At 40.1% G+C, this 17,601-nt stretch overlaps 2 protein-coding genes across 6 annotated transcripts; both read left to right on the forward strand.

Moving 5' to 3' along the window:
• The first annotated feature begins 475 nt into the window (after positions 1–475).
• On the forward strand, positions 476–11,242 carry LOC128019085 (leucine zipper putative tumor suppressor 3-like). 3 transcript variants are annotated; one of them, XM_052605080.1, is made up of 6 exons: positions 476–679; positions 4,285–4,796; positions 5,784–6,302; positions 7,139–7,459; positions 7,709–7,939; positions 9,215–11,242. In XM_052605080.1, exons 2-6 carry the CDS (start codon positions 4,356–4,358, stop codon positions 9,827–9,829), a joined length of 2,127 nt encoding a protein of 708 aa, XP_052461040.1. In that variant the 5' UTR covers positions 476–679; positions 4,285–4,355; the 3' UTR covers positions 9,830–11,242. The 3 variants fall into 3 exon arrangements, with proteins under 3 accessions (XP_052461040.1, XP_052461037.1, XP_052461038.1); XM_052605077.1 differs by having other exon boundaries at positions 476–675; XM_052605078.1 differs by lacking the exon at positions 476–679 and adding an exon at positions 694–901.
• Positions 11,243–11,653: 411 nt separating this feature from the next.
• ubox5 (U-box domain containing 5) lies at positions 11,654–17,288 on the forward strand. Of its 3 annotated transcripts, none has more exons than XM_052605082.1 (5): positions 11,654–11,718; positions 12,471–12,555; positions 13,594–14,683; positions 16,730–16,849; positions 17,029–17,288. In XM_052605082.1, exons 2-5 carry the CDS (start codon positions 12,502–12,504, stop codon positions 17,229–17,231), a joined length of 1,467 nt encoding a protein of 488 aa, XP_052461042.1. In that variant the 5' UTR covers positions 11,654–11,718; positions 12,471–12,501; the 3' UTR covers positions 17,232–17,288. The 3 variants fall into 3 exon arrangements, with proteins under 3 accessions (XP_052461042.1, XP_052461041.1, XP_052461043.1); XM_052605081.1 differs by lacking the exon at positions 11,654–11,718 and adding an exon at positions 11,723–11,830; XM_052605083.1 differs by lacking the exon at positions 11,654–11,718 and adding an exon at positions 13,384–13,441 and having other exon boundaries at positions 12,469–12,555.
• Positions 17,289–17,601: the final 313 nt, after the last annotated feature.

Genomic DNA, 17,601 nt, shown 5'->3' on the forward strand with positions numbered 1-17,601 from the left:
TGTAACTCACGTTACATACTACACATACTACTCATATCAAACAGTCGGGCGTCTTTACTGTTTCGCTTCGACTCTTTCTGCACTTACATCGTTCCACCAGAAGGAGCGAGTCATTTGAATCATTTACATAACCGAGTCATTCCAAAGCTCCGATTCATTCAGAAACGCCACTGCGTCCTCAGTTACAGCTCTGTTATCCACAATCTACGTCAGTTGATTATTAAATACAATATTATAGTGGGCAATAACTATTATTTTGGGGTAGAAATAATTCTAATGCTCCTCAACAATATGTTTGTGGAAAAACATAAATGTTCTTACTGAAAAAATATCGCACGTCCTTTTGCATCTCCCTTATGAGGATCACGAAGTGCGCATGCGCGTAGTATGCGAGGATCTGACTGATTAGTGACATATACTACGCGCACGCGCAGTGCCGTCGGCGTTTCGGGGGGCGTTGCTGGCGTGCGGCAGAGGGGCGGGGCGAAGGTGGGTGTGTGGCTCAGCTGATACACGCATCCGCTGCCTATCATCATCATCATCATCCTCCTCATCATCACCAGAGACCTAATCCTGTCAAGATACACACCGCTCGGTTTCATGGACGCGACGCGACCGGCTCGGTGAATGAACGCGGCTGATGTGACGCGCGTCGCTGTCCGCGGTGCTGAAACAGTGAGTACGATCGCAGTCAACGGTGTCGATGTGTGAAACGACTGATTACAGAAGAATAGAGAGAGAGCTAGAGAGAGAGAGAAAGGCTGCACTATCACTGCGACTCACTCGACTGGAAGTAAACCAGTGAACAGATCTCCATTCTCTCAGCGAGGACGCATTATGTAATGCACTGATAATATAAAGGACGGAGAAAGCAACCCATCTTCTGGTTTCCATCTCCGTGGTGCGTCTTTGTTTGCGTGGAGAGCCGGAAATGGAGAGTGTGTCTATTTTAAGATGCAGTGTTTTGATGCTCAAAGGGACTCGCGCGCACAGAAGGTGCTGCAGATCTCCGTTCAGCTGTTAGATAACAACAGCGCGTGCTATCTTTTGTGCCGGACGCACAGGCTCAGGGTTTGGAGAGAGTTTGGTAATCTGAGGTTGGAGATGATCGTGCAACTTGTTGTGCATTGGATTTCATGACGGTTCCAGGCCTTGTGGAGCCAATAAAAGTTTAACCATTTCTCTCTTTCCACACAAAGCCACACACGGTGACCTCGTGGCCCGTAACAAGCCGAGGTGCCAATGCGACTGTGTGTGAGATGTGTAAGTGCGAGAACAGATGAGGTAATGGCGAAGCGCTGGAGTGTGAAGCCCCTGTTGGCTGCTCATGGTGCTGCAGCTCGTTGTGAGATCAAACAGCTTCTGTCTTTGATGGTGTGTTTCGTGCACGTGGATGTCACGTTACTCGTGTCAAACACAAGCTCACAGTAAGGTTTGGTTATAGTAAGTGCGTCTGTTTATGGTTGGGGATCGTGCACTGAAGCTCTCCATTGTTTTGCTGTTGACTCAGCTACAATTCTTGGTCCTTTCTGAGCAATTTGCAATGCTACAATGCAATGCAATCAGACTACAGTACTTGCATATTTGAGGTTTGGGGTTGATATAATTTTTAGAAAAACTGTAATATTGTGAAATATTATTATAATTTATAACAGATGTATTCTATGTTAATATCTGTTCAACTGTAATTTATTTCTGTGATGCTCCGCTGTATTTTCAGCATCATTCCTCCAGTCTTCAGAGTCACATGATCTTCAGAATTCATGAAAATATGAATTTGCTGCTTGAGAAATGTTTCTGATAATTAGCAGAATTATTGTTTTTGTGTAAAGCGTGGGGTTAGTTACATTAAAAAATATATAAATAAAAAAATATTGTGCAGCACAACTGTTTTCAACATTGATAATAAATCAGCATATTATTGATTTCTGAAGCATCGCGTTTGTTCAGGATTCTTTGGTGAATAGAAAAGTTCAAAACAACAAGTTATTCAAAACAGATTCTTCTGTAAAATATGTACGTATGCATGTACCAGGAGCACGTTAAAAACCACAACAATTTCCTTGTGTGTTTAGGCCTGTCGCAATAATAAATATATCAACTTGTCGTGCGATATCACCATGTTTTTTGCAGCTTCTAGAACATAACGTGGTGTAGTCAGTGCTAGTTCAAATTTAAAACATGCTTCCACAAAAAAAGTTTCATCTGCAGATTTGGTCTTGTTTATGGATTTGTGTCTTTGTGCATATTGACATCTTCCCGCTGAGTAGTGACTGTGTTTGTCAACTTTAGTGTGCTCCCTTCTGTAGATACATGAGTTTGTTGTGCATTTTTCTTTTATTCTACTCATTACTTTGCACTTCTTGAAAAAAAAAAAAAAAAAAAAAAAAATATATATATATATATATCTATATATATATATATTAGTGCTGTCAAAATTAGCGCGTTAACGCATTCGATTAATTTGAAATATTTAACGCGTTAAAAAAAATTAACGCAATTAACGCGGTTGCAGTTTTTTTTAATTTTCAGTTGTGGCCTATGTGTGTTCAACGTGCAAAGAAATATGGATAAGACCAAGGAAGGACTTTTAGACGGAAAGTTTCAGTATAAAACTCTGCCGGATTACTCTTCAGTCTGCCACAAGAAACATTACTCTTCATTCAGTCTGCCACAAGAAACAGCAACATTAAAATCATGAACTCAAATGTCATTGTTTAAAAAAAAACTAAAAAACAATGACTGTAACAGTGCGTAAATCAGACCTTTCTGTAACGCTAACGTTAATAAGCTTAAACGAAAATAACAAATAATTGTGTAGCGGAGTATTTTTTTGTACACAGTGCCGCGAACTGTCAATCACTCCTGTACGCGTGCATCACTGTCCTCCTCGCAGCTGCAGCAACTTGCGCTCTCTCTCTTCATCAAGCTTTAAAACAAAAAGGGGACGAAAAGATCATATTGTCTTTGTGCATAGGCTATAGATTAATTAGATAAATGAATATCTAAATTTGTGCCTTGCCGTCTAAGGTATTTTTTTAGAACTTAGAAAAAAGATGCTGCAGCCAATGAACAGCCGGCGGGGGCTGCAGGACGACTCCTCCACAGACAGTTTTTAATGTTTATCAGACAATAAATACTCAAGATTTTGCTTTAGTATAACTCACAACGAGTTTCACACACCTTCTCCGGCCACGTTGAGTTGTTGACACTTAACAGTGGGAAAAGCGACACATGCGCTATTCACTTGTGTAACTTACGGGTGAATGGGTAATGTAGTTTCTGCTCTGGGTGGGATGAATTAGGAAGCTTGCATTGTGAAGGGCGCTCTGAAAATCGGCAGTGCAGGTAAAAGATTAAAACCTCTATTAAAACAGATGTCCAAATGAGCGTACCGGTACGCTACAAGCACGTTCTGGGCGCACGGAGAGGTGGCGGTACGCTCAAGAGGTGGCGGTACTGAGTACCGGTGCATACTGGCCACTTAAAGCACTGGCAATGACTATACTTTGGAATTTTTTTGCAGTCCACTTAGAATTCAACATGGAAATCATTTTTGTTTTTTATTGGCATTGATTGTTTTGAAATTCAAATGGTACTTACATGCCTGTGTTTTTATTTCTGTAATAAATATGGCTTTCAAGCCAACAGTTAATTTGGAGGAAATTGATGGTTTATTGCAGGTATGTTGTTTACATGAGAAAATCAAGTTACAAGTTAAACAAAAATTCCAATAAACAATCATATTTTGAATTTAAATAATTTCTTTGTCTTGAGTTTACATTAATTATTTACATTTTACATTTACATATCCAAAAAGTTTCAGTCTTTTAATTGCGATTAATCGCGATTAATCGCGATTAATTTTAAAAAAATTTGCGATTAATTAGTTAATTTTTTTTAATCGATTGACAGCACTAATATATATATATATATATATATATATATATATATATATATATATATATATATATATATATATATATATATATATATATATTTATTTATTTATATATAATTTATTCTGGTTTTTATGGTATCTAATATTTGGATACTTAATTTCCATGATCTACATATTCTCAAAAATTAAAAGTTTGTTGTCATTTGGAAGATATTTTAGGCCTTCTTGCATGATTATGCTGTTACATAATGATTTTATATTCAGTGGCATAAAATGGTCACTAAAATGACAATAATATCACTTATCGCTATTATTTCTGGGGGAATATATCACACAACAAAAAGTTGTTCTCGTGTGTAATTCTGATTGTGTTCTGACTGCAGTGTGTGTCTGGAGGTCACATGATGACCCATGCGGAGAGTAGCAGCGTTGAGTGACGCTCTGGTTCCCCAGCATGGGCAGTGTGGGCAGCGGGGTGGCCGGTGAGCAGGAGTTTGCCATGAAGAGCGTGGGCACGCGCACCACCCTTCCTCGTGGCCCTCCTCTGTCCCGCCGTGGACCCTCCGACCGCAGCTGCAGCGCTGAGCGCCTCCACGCACCTCCCTCCACCTCCGAGGGCTCGAGTGATGAGCGAGGCGGGAGCAGCACCACCACGGATCGAGGCCAGCTCACCATCGCTGCGTCTCGTCTCACTAACAGGGGCGAGCTGGAGGGGGCCGCCGCGGGCCGCCGGGACACACACAGAACCGGAGGAGGAGTGTCTCTGGAGGCTTGTGGAAACGTGGAGAAGAACCACGACGGTGCGACAGCGGTTAAGAGCAGAGACGGGAACAACGGCAAGAGAGACAGTCGCACGCCGCCCAAGATCCTCACTGTGTCTGGGAAACTCGAGCAGGTACGACTGACGCGCTTCCTCTAACTGCTGACGGTACTCCATTAATGACTGCTCTGGTTGTAGTATAAAGTGGAAAAGTTGGGTTCTGGAAGTAAAAATCAAATTTATAACAACGTTATTAGGTACGATGTGATGCAGAGTGAATAAAAAACCCCTTTAGCTGTTATAAATTCACTGTAAACCACAGTTTATAAAACGGTTATTCCATACACGTACAGTAGTAAGGTTCCACAAAATAAAACAGCAAATAAAGTCTAATGATATTAATAAAAACAGTATTCTTCCAGGAAACAATGTAGCTGCTCGGAATCAGTTATGGTTGCAACAAAGTGGTTGCCGAGCAACAGACGGAAGTAAACAAAGGTGTGTGTTACTTTGTAGAGTCGTAGAATGTGGCTTAGCCAATCAGAATCAAGGACCAGAACTCTCTGCATTATAATAAATGTTTATGTTTTTTACATAATAATTTGGTGATGATTTCTGCTTCCATAAAAGACAAAAGAGATTAGAGATGACTATCCATTCCCATGAAGCATTGTGTACAGCATAATCGAATTATATTATCAAACTACTTTCACTACACTACTCGTCTCTTCTGCTCACCAAGGCTGCAATAATGCATAAAAACTACAGTAAAATTATGAAATATTATTAGTTCATAATTAACATTATTTGCCGCTCAAGAAACACTTCTGATTATTATCAGTGTTGAAAACAGTTTTATTTTTATGGAAACTGTGATATATTTTATTTCTCAGGATTCACAGATGAATAGAAAGTTCAGAACAGCATATTGAAATATAAATCTTTTGTCCCCTTATAAATAAATGCCTTTACTGGCCCTTTTGATCAGTTTAACGCATCCTTGATAAGGTGTTAATTTTTTTCTTACCTCTAGAATGTATTACATCTATCTATTTATCGAGATGGTGCGATCATTAATGAAGGCTGTTTAATGATGCATTAAATGATGTTTTCCTCGTTCAGAATAATTCCGCTCTGGTCCGTCCGTCTGCCTTCAAGCCCGTGGTTCCCAAGAGTTTTCACTCCATGCAGAACCTGCTGGCTCAGTCTGGAGCTGGAGGACGATCTGCCGGAAGCGGCGGAGGATCTGACGCCCCACAGTCCCTCTGTGAGCAGGACAGTCCGGATCGGGACCCTTCGAGTGGAAACGACGGCCAGGGCGGCATGTCCGACTCTGGGAGGAACTCTCTGACCAGCCTTCCCACCTACACGGGGCCCGGCATGAGCTACGGTCCCTCCCAATCGCTCGGACCCCTCAGTGCCTCCACCAGCCACATCAACAGACTGAGCAGCACAGCGGCGCCGCTGGAGAAACCAGACAAACCCAAGTACCAGAACGGCCTGAGCGTGTCTGACAGCGGTCAGTCCTCGTCCGGGAAGAGCTGTTTATCATATCAGAGACTCGCCACCATCCAGCCATCGCCCTCCACTGATGACATCATCCAGGACCTGGAGGACCGACTCTGGGAGAAAGAGCAGGAGGTGAGGCGCACCCCCTATTTTCACTAATATTGTACAAACGTCTAGCTTCAGCTCGAATCTTTCCTGATTGTGATCAAGTAGAGGTCAGAATAACTTCTCCTGGACTTAAGCAGCTCAGCTTTAATAGATTCTCCGTCAATCATGTTTTTCCTCCATATTCTCACACTTTATACGATTATATGAGCTATAATATACATATGTGTGTGGAAAAATATGAATATGATATCAGTGAATTTAATTAGAAGTAATTAACATTTCTAAACAAATATATATGTAAAAATATCAATATCAAAGGTATTTTTTATTTATTATTTAAAAATCAATAAGTGATTTTGATTAAAATTGATTAAAAAAATACTTTAAAATTCAGAAACCTATTTAAAAAACAATAAGTGAGTTTTTAATTAGAAATTATTCTTTTTTTCTAGCACTTTTTCTACATTATTTGAAAAACAGTAAGTGAATTTGATTTAAAAAAAAATTAATTCAGAAGAGTATTTATATTAAAAAATCATTAATATTAAAAGTTAAATTTTAATTTTTTTTTACTTATTGAATTTTATACAAATTAATACATTTTATAATAATATAGTATGATAAAATGCAACATTCACTTTTGGCCCATGGTCCTCAATGAAGTTAAAAATATATATTTTTGTCCCTCTGTAATAAAAAGTTTGGGTCCCTCTGTTTTAAACTAATATTTAATTCAAACATGAAGCATCTGTGATCATTTGCTAAGCTCCATGCCATTTCAAACACACAATTGTCTTCCTTCAGTAAAACATAAAAGGAAACACGAGGAATGTATTCTGAATTCTGTGACTGTTCCTCAGGTGATCCACATGCGGCGTAACCTGGACCAGAGCGAGGCGGCCATCGTGCAGGTGTTCGAGGAGAAGCAGCACGTCTGGGAGCGAGAGATGGAGGAGCTGAGGCAGAACTACGGCAGGCGTCTGCAGCAGGTGACCCACCGAGCCCAGCGCACACAGCAGGCTCTGCAGACACACATCGCCCGTCTGCAGCAGGACAAGGGCCGGCTCCAGGAGGAGATCAGCACCCTGCTCGCTCAGAGAGAGGAGCTGGAGAGGAGGTGTCTGGATTACCGAAAGGAGCAGGCCGATATCCTGCCTCGCCTGGAGGAGACCAAGTGGGAGGTGAGAGGAGCACAGATCAGCCCGAAAGGTGTTTATTCACAATGATGCTATAGAAGAATTACACGTGACCCTGGAGAACAAAACCAGTGTAGTTTTTTCTAGCAATTTTGTGGAAGTGTATATCATTCATTAAACTGACCGTAATTTCCGGGAGAGTTTCATGCAAGACATTTAAGTCTAAGAACTGTAGCATGCAGCAGACTGAACACACAGTTGTGTGACGGCTTTGGTTTGCTCTGCGTTGATCAGCTGTGTCAGAAGGCGGGCGAGATCTCTCTGCTGAAGCAGCAGCTGCGAGAGAGTCAGAACGAGGTGACGCAGCGCGCCGGAGAGATGGTGGCCCTCAGGGGTCAGCTGAAGGAGCTCAAGGGCCAGATGAAGGAGCGTGAGGAGACCATGATCGGCCTGAAGGACTCGTACACCAACAAGAGCCACGAGCTGGACAGATGTGAAGGAGAACTGAAGAGAACGCTGACAGAGGTGCGCAACAAACACACACACTCATATATCTCTGCATATATTTTACACATTTCACATACAGTATTTTTCGGACTATAAGTCGCACCTGAGTGGGTCGCATCAGTCCAAAAATACGTCATGATGAGGAGAAAAACATAAGTCGCACTGGACTATAAGTCACATTTACCAAGAACCAAGAGAAAACATTACCATCTACAGCCACGAGAGGGCGCTCTGGGCACTGAGCAGTATAGAGCGCCCTCTGGTGGCTGGAGATGGTAATGTTTTCTCTTGGTTCATTTCTCTCGGTTCATGTCAAATTAATTTTGATAAGTCGCACCTGACTATAAGTCGCAGGACCAGCCAAACTATGAAAAAAAGTGTGACTTATAGTTTGGAAAATACGGTATATTTGAAAGAAGACTTTCTTGCTGATCAAGGCTGCATTTATTCAGTCAAATAAATAAATAAAATACAGTAAAATTGTGAAATATTACTACAATCTAAAATAGCTGTTTTCTATCTGAATATATATTAAACTATAATGTATTTCTGTGATGCTCTGCTGTATTTTCAGCATCATTCCTCCAGTCTTCAGTGTCACATGATCTTCAGAAATCATGAAAATATGATGATTTACTGCTCAAGAAACATTTCTGATTATTATCAGTGTTAAAAACAGTTAATATTTTTGTGGAAAATGTGATGCACTTTATTTTACAAGATTCACAGATGAATAACTGTGACAAGAGAGATGAATATGTGAAAATGTGTTACTTATTTGAAAAAGTATATTTCATTCATCAGATATTTCATTGTAAATTTAGAAGAAATGCATTACTTCAGTGGTTACTTAAAAAAGTAATCTATTTATTTAACATGCTTTAATTATAAAGAGTCACCCACAACACTTCTTACATTAGAAACATCTTCACCGTCACTTTTGACCAATTTAATGTGTCCTTAATGAATAAAAGTATTAAATCTTACCTTAGAATAGTAATGTATCCTGGTTTCCACGAAAAGCACAACTGTGTTAAACACTGCTAATAATCAGAAATGTTTCCTAAGCGGTAAATCATCATATTTTCATGATTTCTGAAGATCATGTGACACTGAAGACTGGAGGAATGATGCTGGAAATACAGCGGAGCATCAGAAAAATAAATTACAGTTTGACACAGATTCACACAGAAAACAGTTATTTTAAATCGTAAAAATATTTAAGATTTTTACTGTACAATTTGACTGCTAGTGAACAGATTCCTCAAAGATGCTGGTTGGGTTTCTCCGCAGGTGTCGATGTTGCGTGACAAGCTGGTGGTGTTCGAGGCCGAGGTTCTGGGTCTGAAGCGGGCTCTGAGCGAGCTGAGCTGCCGGAGCGATCACGCCGTGTGTCTGAGGGACATCAGCGGTAGCAGCAGCTTACCGTGGGCCGGCCTGCACTCGCCCCGAACGCCCGAACCCATGTCCATCGACAGCTTCCTCAGCCTGCAGAGCGACGAGGCCAAAGCGCAGCGGCAGGAGGCCGGAGAGCTGCGGAGACAGCTGGAGCGACTGCAGGGCGAGCTGCACCTGGAGCGACAGCAGAGAGAGAGGCAGGCGCTCACCTTCGCTCAGGAGAGACACACCTGGCAGGACGAGAAGGAGCGCGTGCTGAAATACCAGGCGCAGCTTCAGATCAGCTACGTGGAGACGCTGCAGAAGAACCAGGCGCTGGAGGAACGGGTCGGACAGCTCGGAGCCAAACAGGGCACCACGCCCGGATCGCCCGGATCGCCCGTGACCCTCTCCATCCCCGTCCCAGTGACCCTCACTCTGTCCCCGGCCGCGGACGATCCCAAACATCAGCTGGCGCCTCCGTGGCCGGGACCGTCTCGCTTGGAGCGGATCGAGTCCACAGAGATCTAGACGTGAGACAATCGACTTAAACGCACTAAAGAGGGCTGAGATCAGGCTGTTACCGCAACAAATGAAAGAAGCTTTTAAACCGTCTACTGACTTTTGAGATCTCTTTTGGTTATATGGAGGGAAATGTTTCATCAGTCCATCTAGGCCAAAAGTTAAAAAAATTAGGATTTGATACTGTTTCGAAAGAGTCTAAGCAAAGCTGCATTTGTACAGTAAAAATTGTGGCATGTTATTAAGATTTTAAATGAATGTTTTCTGTGTGAAAAAGTGTAATTTATTTCTGTGATGCTCCGCTGTATTTTCTGCATCATTCCTCCAGTCTTCAGTGTCACATGATCTTCAGAAATCATGAAAATATGATGATTTACTGCTCAAGAAACATCTCAAATTTTGAAAACATTAATTTTTTGCGGAAACTGTGATGCATTTCATTTTTCAGGATTCACAGATGAATAGAAAGTTAATGCATCCTTGATAAATAAGATTCTTATTTTTATTATTAATTTTACAGTTTTCACTAAATTATTGTGCAGCTTAACTGTTTTCAACATTGCTTATAATCAGAAATGTTTCTCGAGCAGTAAATCATCATATTTTCATGATTTCTGAAGATCATGTGACACTGAAGGCTGGACGAATGACGCTGAAAATACAGCGGAGCATCACAGAAATAAATTACACTTTAACAGAGATTCACACAGAAAACAGCTGATTTACATTAGAATAATATTTCAGAATTTTTACTGTATTTTAATCAAATAAATGCAGCATTAGTGAGCGGAAGAGACTTCTTTCGAAAACTACTCCTCACTTCTGTGCGGTGGTGTGCATCACAGAGGGGGGTGTTTTGTACCTGAAGGAATCTGGTGTTGGTTCAGTGATGTTTTAATGTTCCCCATCACTGCTACGGTCTGCGGTGACTAAACGTGAACACCAGAGGTCATTAGACGACAAACAGAGGGCTCCTATCTTCAGGTAGAATTATTTGAAAAGAAGAAAACCTGTTTTTGTCCCAGTTCTTAAATTAAAACCCAAACCAAACTTGCTTTCCTTCTCCTCCATCTCTGTTTCTGGAAGGGAGACTCTGAGAGATGCTGCTATGTTCTGGTGTGTTGTGGGTAGACAGGCAGACTGTGAATATGATGGTTATTGTGAATAAAGACGATATTTTAGCTTTGTTTTTCTGTAACAGGACATGTAACACTTTTCACTGTTCAAATGCATCAACAGTTTCCAAAAACCATATTCCTTTTGATGTAGTTCTGATGTAATTATGTGATTTGATGATGTAATTAAGTTAGAGATCAAATGCTATGTTTTTATACCTCTGTTGTTTGTATTTATGTTACTGTAATGACTTGCGTAAAAGCATATCTGATCAAAAACACATTAAATGATAAAGACACAAATCAATCGGCAAAGTCTTCTTCGAGATGATTAATTAAAAAAAAACATTTGGTGTGTCTAAGGATGTAGGTTTGATTTTGGCATCGGACAAGATCTGTTTCACCATTAAAATCATTGCAAGTGATGTCGAAATCAGTGGCTCTTTTGATCTGGCATTTGCTGCTAGTGAATCGAGTTTGGATTTGAATCAATCAGAGCTGTTCAAATGACTCACTCAATTGAATCGGTTCGTCTGTTCCTCTTGCACGACACTGTCAGCACTATTGTTTTGGTGTTAACAATTTAAGTGATTAGATAAAAAAAATTAATTTATAAATATATAAAATATTTTACGTAAGCCAATACTAATGAGCTCATGTACGGAAATGACGCAAAAATTCAAATAAAAAAAATCTAGTGGTTTCCCGCCAGCAGGTGGCAGCAGTGAGACGCATGCGCATTTGATCCCGGACGCAACTGTGACGTCAGCGCCGCGACTCTAGGTGAGTTTTGTTTTGATCAGCGCGTGAATCTTATTTGCTTTATTCACGCATTTCTCGAGCTAACAAACGCTTTCTGTCTGTATGATCGCTCGGCTTGTTTGATGTCAGTTTGGTCAGTAACAAACACACGACTGTAGGCTATTTTTTGCACTGAAACTGCTCTTGTATTTTTCCAATTCTATTTCGTAAATTATTTATTACATCAATTTGTTAATCAGTCATATACATACATATTTCTGTGTCCATAGAACACAAAAGCAGTCATAAGTAGAACGGGTATATTTATAGCAATGGACAACAATACATTGCATGGGTCAAAATGTTTTTTTTTTCATTTCCTACTGTTAATATATCAAAACTCGTTTTTTTTAATTAGTAATATGCATTGCTAAGAACTTCATTTGAACAACTTTAAAGATGATTTTCTCAATATTTAGTCCCTCAGATTCAAGATTTTTAAATATTGTCCTCCGAACAAGCCATTCATCAATTGATAGATTATTTATTCAGCTTTCAGATGATGCAAACACTTAAGTCTGGTTTTTGTGCTCCAGGGTCTCACACGCGCACAAACACACAAATGCACAAACACACACACATACAATACTTGTGCATTTTTGTATTATGTACAACAATGAGCTGTATGCATGTACAGTGTGCATATACAGGAGTGTATATTTACTTTAAAGCTTTAGTTTCAAGATCTCTTGAATTTGTAGTGCTGAATGTCTCTGACTCTCTGATATCCACAGGTTCTCGGTCAGTGCTGTAGATGCAGGGGTCATGGTGCTCAACCTGTGCTCGCCTCACTTTCAGACCGCCGTTCAATGCAACAAGGTACCACATAAATCACAACCCGACCTCATGTTAATATACAGACGGAAATGAGACATTATCACAACAACACGAGCTGTTCTGAACATCAGTACCGCAAATAATACAGTTTTTGTTTTTCTGAAAAGTGAAATTTTTAAGAAAACAAAAAGATAAATTCTGTCAACTTTGTATTGTTTTCTTATTTTTAACACAATAGGAGACCATTGGCATGATTACCAGTAAAAGCAATTTAAATATGCTTCATTCAAAGTCTTTAGAAAGCAAATAGTGCTTTTGAGTAAAAAAAAAATGTTAGATTAAATTGTATTAAATTTTGTCTGGTCTCTAAAACCAGTATTTTAACTGTATTTTAAACAGTTGCAACATGTATCGTTCTATTAAACTGCTACACAACAAAATCCCATGAAACCTTTCTAGAAAAATTAAGAGATATCCCATATCCCATATAATATTCCATGAAACCCCACAATCATGAGATAAAATGACAGCAGCAACTAGCAAGCATTGCTAAAAAAAATGGTTGTACATTGATAATATTTTGAACTAAATTTATTTTCTGCTTTGACTTGAATATGTCAAACGTATTTTTTTTTTGCATATTTATTAGTTCTAGTTTAAATGCTAGCTATTTTAATGCATCAAGTTAAACTAAACAGAAATGAATTGTTTTCTTATATGCAAACATTTTATTTTCTATATCTTATCTTTAAAAAGCCTGGTCTCTCCTGAAACAAAATCCTCCAGACTCAATGTATAATTATTGGCATGAAAAGGAGCACAGAATGTTCCATGCAAGAAAGAAAGACAGCCATAGACAGTTTTTCTCAGTTTTCAGTGAACTTTTCCTTTAAAACCCCTCTCGGAGACTCCTTTGAAAGACCTGAAGGTGAGTAACAGAGGATTCAGCTCTGACTGCTTTGTGTGCGTCTGAGCCGACCTTGCAATGTTCTCTACCAACAACACGCGTCTGTGACTATTCGATATGTATTTTAATATCGCCATTGGTCCTTCAACATCTTTTTGTTGTTGTGCTGACAGCTGTGTGCTGACGGTTACGATGTCTCCAACCTTGTCTCCGTGGATCCGGTCGCACGCCGGAGGGGTTTCAAGCTGGAATACTTCCTCCGGCCTCCAGTCCACGTCACACTGAGCTTCCAGGTCAAGATGGAGTTGTGTCGGCTGGACGTCGAGCTTTGGCCGTGGGGAATGGATCAGGGACGAAGCTCGCGAAGGCTGGAGATCCTGACGTGTTCGGAGCGAGACGGCGATCGGTTCGAACTCGTGTCTCGTAGTGATTTGCAAGAGGAGCTGCAGGTGTGTTTCCTCAACCCTGGTTTTAAACCCCGAGCGCCGTTTTCCGATGCTCCGCCGCGGACGCCGGATTGTGCGAGAACGCAGGAGCTTTGGAGGCGCGGGTCGCTCGGATCAGTCGCGCAGCTTAGAGTCAGTATTCCTTACAGCGGCGCGGCATCGGCGCTCGGGATCAAAACCCTCGCCATCTGGGCTTTGCCTTCTCGCTGCTGTCCTGCATCAGAACTGGAGAAGATTTGGGATGCACATCTAAACAGCTTGAATAAAACAGTCCACCTGACGGTCGTACCTCCCAAACTAGATCCCGTCCCAAACGACATCCCAATTCCAGAGGAGTTTCTCGATCCCTTAACACAAGAGCTCATGGTTTTCCCAATGATCTTGCCCAGTGGAATGGTGATCGATAACAGCACGTTAGAAGAGTACCAGAAGAGAGAAGCCACATGGGGGCGTTTGCCCAACGACCCGTTCACCGGCGTCCCTTTTACACAGAACGCAAAGCCAATTCCTAACCCTCTGCTCAAAGGCCGCATTGACCGCATGTCTCTACAGACGGGATGCACCGGAGTCAGGAGCAGGAATAACATTACAGCCAAACCACAGCCATCCAGACTCACAGTGGAGCCTAATAATTCAGTCACAGACTCTCGTACAAACTGTGATCAAACAGACACTTCACAAGCACAGTCCTTCGCATCGGCTTCAGAGTCTAAAACTGGACCGACACCGAGGCATTCTGCTAAAAGGAAGTACGACTGCAATTTTCCTTCCACCAGCAATGATCCTGCTCAAAGGAAAGCGCCCGAAACTCCCTCAGGTTTGTACGGAAGCTGCCACATAATTAAAAGCTGTATTAATAACAGTACTTTGATTTGTCAGTTTAATTTTGTGTGTTTACTAAATGCATCATTCAGCCAATATATTCATAAAGAAAACTTCTTTCTATATTTTTTTTATTACTTAATGCATCATTCAGCCAATAGTTCTTCAGTTGTACTTCAGTTGTCTTATTCAACAAATTTTAATTTAGTACCAAAATACGATATATTTTTTATTACCGTATTTTCCGAACTATAAGTCGCACTTTTATTCATAGTTTGGCTGGTCCTGCGACTTATAGTCAGGTGCGACTTATTTTTCAAAATTAATTTGACATGTTCAGAGAGAAATGAACCAATAAAAAACATTACCGTCTCCAGCCGCCAGAGGGTGCTCTAATGCTGCTCTGTGCTCCTGTAGCCTACACTGAAAACATAGAGCGCCCTCTCCTGGCTGTAGACGATAATGTTTTCTCTTGGTTCATGGTTCTAAATAATTTCGACTTATAGTCCAGTGCGACTTAAATATGTTTTTTTCCTCATCATGATGTATTTTTGGACTGATGCGACTTATACTCAGGTGCGACTTATAGTCCAAAAAATACGGTACTTTGATTTGTCAGTTTAATTTAGTTTGTTTACTAAATGCATCATTCAGCCAATATATTCATAAAGAAAACTTCAGTTGTCTTGTTCAACAAATTTTCATTTAGTACCAAAATACGATATTTTTTTTATTACCGTATTTTCTGGACTATAGGTCACACTTTTATTCATAGTTTGGCTGGTCCTGCGACTTATAGTCAGGTGCGACTTATTTATCCAAATTAATTTGACATGAACCAAGAGAAATGAACCAAGAGAAAACATTACCTTCTCCAGCCACGAGAGGGCGCTCTATGCTGCTCAGTTCTCCTGTAGTTTACCCCAGAGCGCCCTCTCGTGGCTGTAGATGGTAATGTTTTCTCTTGGTTCTTGGTCTAAATAAATGCGACTTATAGTCCAGTGTGACTTATATATGTTTTTTTCCTCATCATGACGTATTTTTGGACTTATGCGACCTATACTCAGGTGCGACTTATAGTCCGAAAAATACGGTAGTCATAAGTGAACTAGGTTGGAAATGAACAATCATGGTAAAAGTTAGTTTTTGGATGGTTGAACACACGGTAGGACTTAAGTCTCAACACTTAAACATCAAGAACTGGGTTTTTATGTGGTTTCAAGAAACATGCATTACTTAGTAGCTATTTACTGAATGTTTCATAAATTGGGGAAAATATAAACTTGCTTTAAAAAAAAAAGAAGAAAAAAACTGTTTGAATCTCCCACTAAACTTTATTGTTTTTGACTGGGCAGCTTAAAAATCACTCAATAATATTCACCATTATTGAAGATGCTTTTCTATTATGTAATGTTCTGCTTTGTTTTTAGGATAAAAGGTTAACAATCTAGTTTTTTGACAATATAATTAAAAAAGTGGGATTTACCGAACTCGAGCGCACTGTAAAAAATAATCCGTAAAATTTATAGTTGTGGTAGCCAGAATTCTACCGTTAAAAATACGGTAGCAGCATTTTACAAATTTTACTTAAATTTACATTTAAAACCTTATTGATACAATGTTAATATACCAACCTACTGAAATCTGTTTAGGATTTGTTTAATACTCTTATGCTGAAATATGCAATAAACATTAATTAAACAACATTAGATGTGACATACAATGGTTAGAATTAAACCTAATTAGAAACAGTTTTTTCAACAAGAAAAATCATTTTAGATCAAATGTGAAATGTAACAGAATTCTGGGAATGTCAATTTACGTTTTCTGCTGTAAATTTTTTTTTTTTTCATTTCCAAAAACTGTGTCTTACCGTAAAATAAAATTGCATGTAAAACTAGCATTTTAAAGACAACTATCAGAGGTTTCTGTGCTATCGCTGTGCTATTTGGGATACGTCTCTTTCTTTATAATTCCTCTAATGGTGTCGGATTGGTTTCTGGTGCATTTCTTGCTCACGTTTGGGTCTGTTGTGTTTCAGAGCTGGACTCACACGAGCGGCGGTTAGCCAACAGTTTAGACGAGGCTCTGACCGCTGCTCTTCACGGGTTGCCCGTGTTCACCTCGCCGAGCGAAACCACTTCCTGTGTCCCTTCCTCTGGTAAATAAAGCACCTTCACTTATTACTGCAGGTCATGTTTGAATATATTTCACTTCGGAAGCAGTGTCTCAGCGCTAGCAATGTGTGGTTTGAGTTATGAATGTTACGGTATGTGATATTAATCTCAAAAGTGTACCGAATAAAGATGAATGAGTTCTTTTGTATCCTGTGTTTTCCAGCTGGGCACATGTGTGCGTTCTGCTCTTGTTCTCTGACGGTTTACTCGTCGAGCGTGGCGTCGTACTCTCTGCCCTGCGCTCATCTCATGTGTGGAGCGTGTTTGAGGAAGAAACATCCGTCTGATTCCCGGAGACTGGAGATCGAATGCCCAGCGTGCGGCACGAAGGCCTTCAGCAGAGACGTCACTCGAGTGCATCACTGAACACGTTCATCATGGCAGATTTTGTGTATAGCTTTCATTAAAGTTTGTGAAAAAGGACTTTGTTTTGTAGTAATATGCACATATCTAAAGCACTTTGTGTTTGGGGTGGGTAAGATTTTTTTTACATTTCTGAAAGCCTTCACTAGAAATACAGTAAAAATTCTGAAATATTTTTATAATATAAAATAACTGTTTTCTGTGTGAATCTGTGTTAAAGTGTAATTTATTTCTGTGATGCTCCGCTGTATTTTCAGCATCATTCCTCCAGTCTTCAGTGTCACATGATCTTCAGAAATCATGAAAATATGAAAACTGTATGAAACTGCTACATTTTTGTTTTTCAGGATTCACAGATGAACAGAAAGTTCAA

The sequence above is a fragment of the Carassius gibelio genome, chromosome A8, assembly GCF_023724105.1.
Source record: "Carassius gibelio isolate Cgi1373 ecotype wild population from Czech Republic chromosome A8, carGib1.2-hapl.c, whole genome shotgun sequence".
In the NCBI taxonomy this organism is placed as follows: Eukaryota; Metazoa; Chordata; class Actinopteri; order Cypriniformes; family Cyprinidae; genus Carassius; species Carassius gibelio.

Bases quoted from the DNA above. Each gene is read 5' to 3' on its own strand.
- LOC128019085 (XM_052605080.1), top strand. From the start codon at position 4,356: ATGGGCAGTGTGGGCAGCGGGGTGGCCGGTGAGCAGGAGTTTGCCATG. The intron at 6,303-7,138 runs GTGAGGCGCACC...ACTGTTCCTCAG, and splicing joins TCTGGGAGAAAGAGCAGGAG to GTGATCCACATGCGGCGTAA. The intron at 7,460-7,708 runs GTGAGAGGAGCA...TGCGTTGATCAG, and splicing joins TGGAGGAGACCAAGTGGGAG to CTGTGTCAGAAGGCGGGCGA.
- ubox5 (XM_052605081.1), top strand. The intron at 12,556-13,593 runs GTACCACATAAA...TTGTGCTGACAG, and splicing joins CCGCCGTTCAATGCAACAAG to CTGTGTGCTGACGGTTACGA. The intron at 14,684-16,729 runs GTTTGTACGGAA...GTTGTGTTTCAG, and splicing joins AGCGCCCGAAACTCCCTCAG to AGCTGGACTCACACGAGCGG.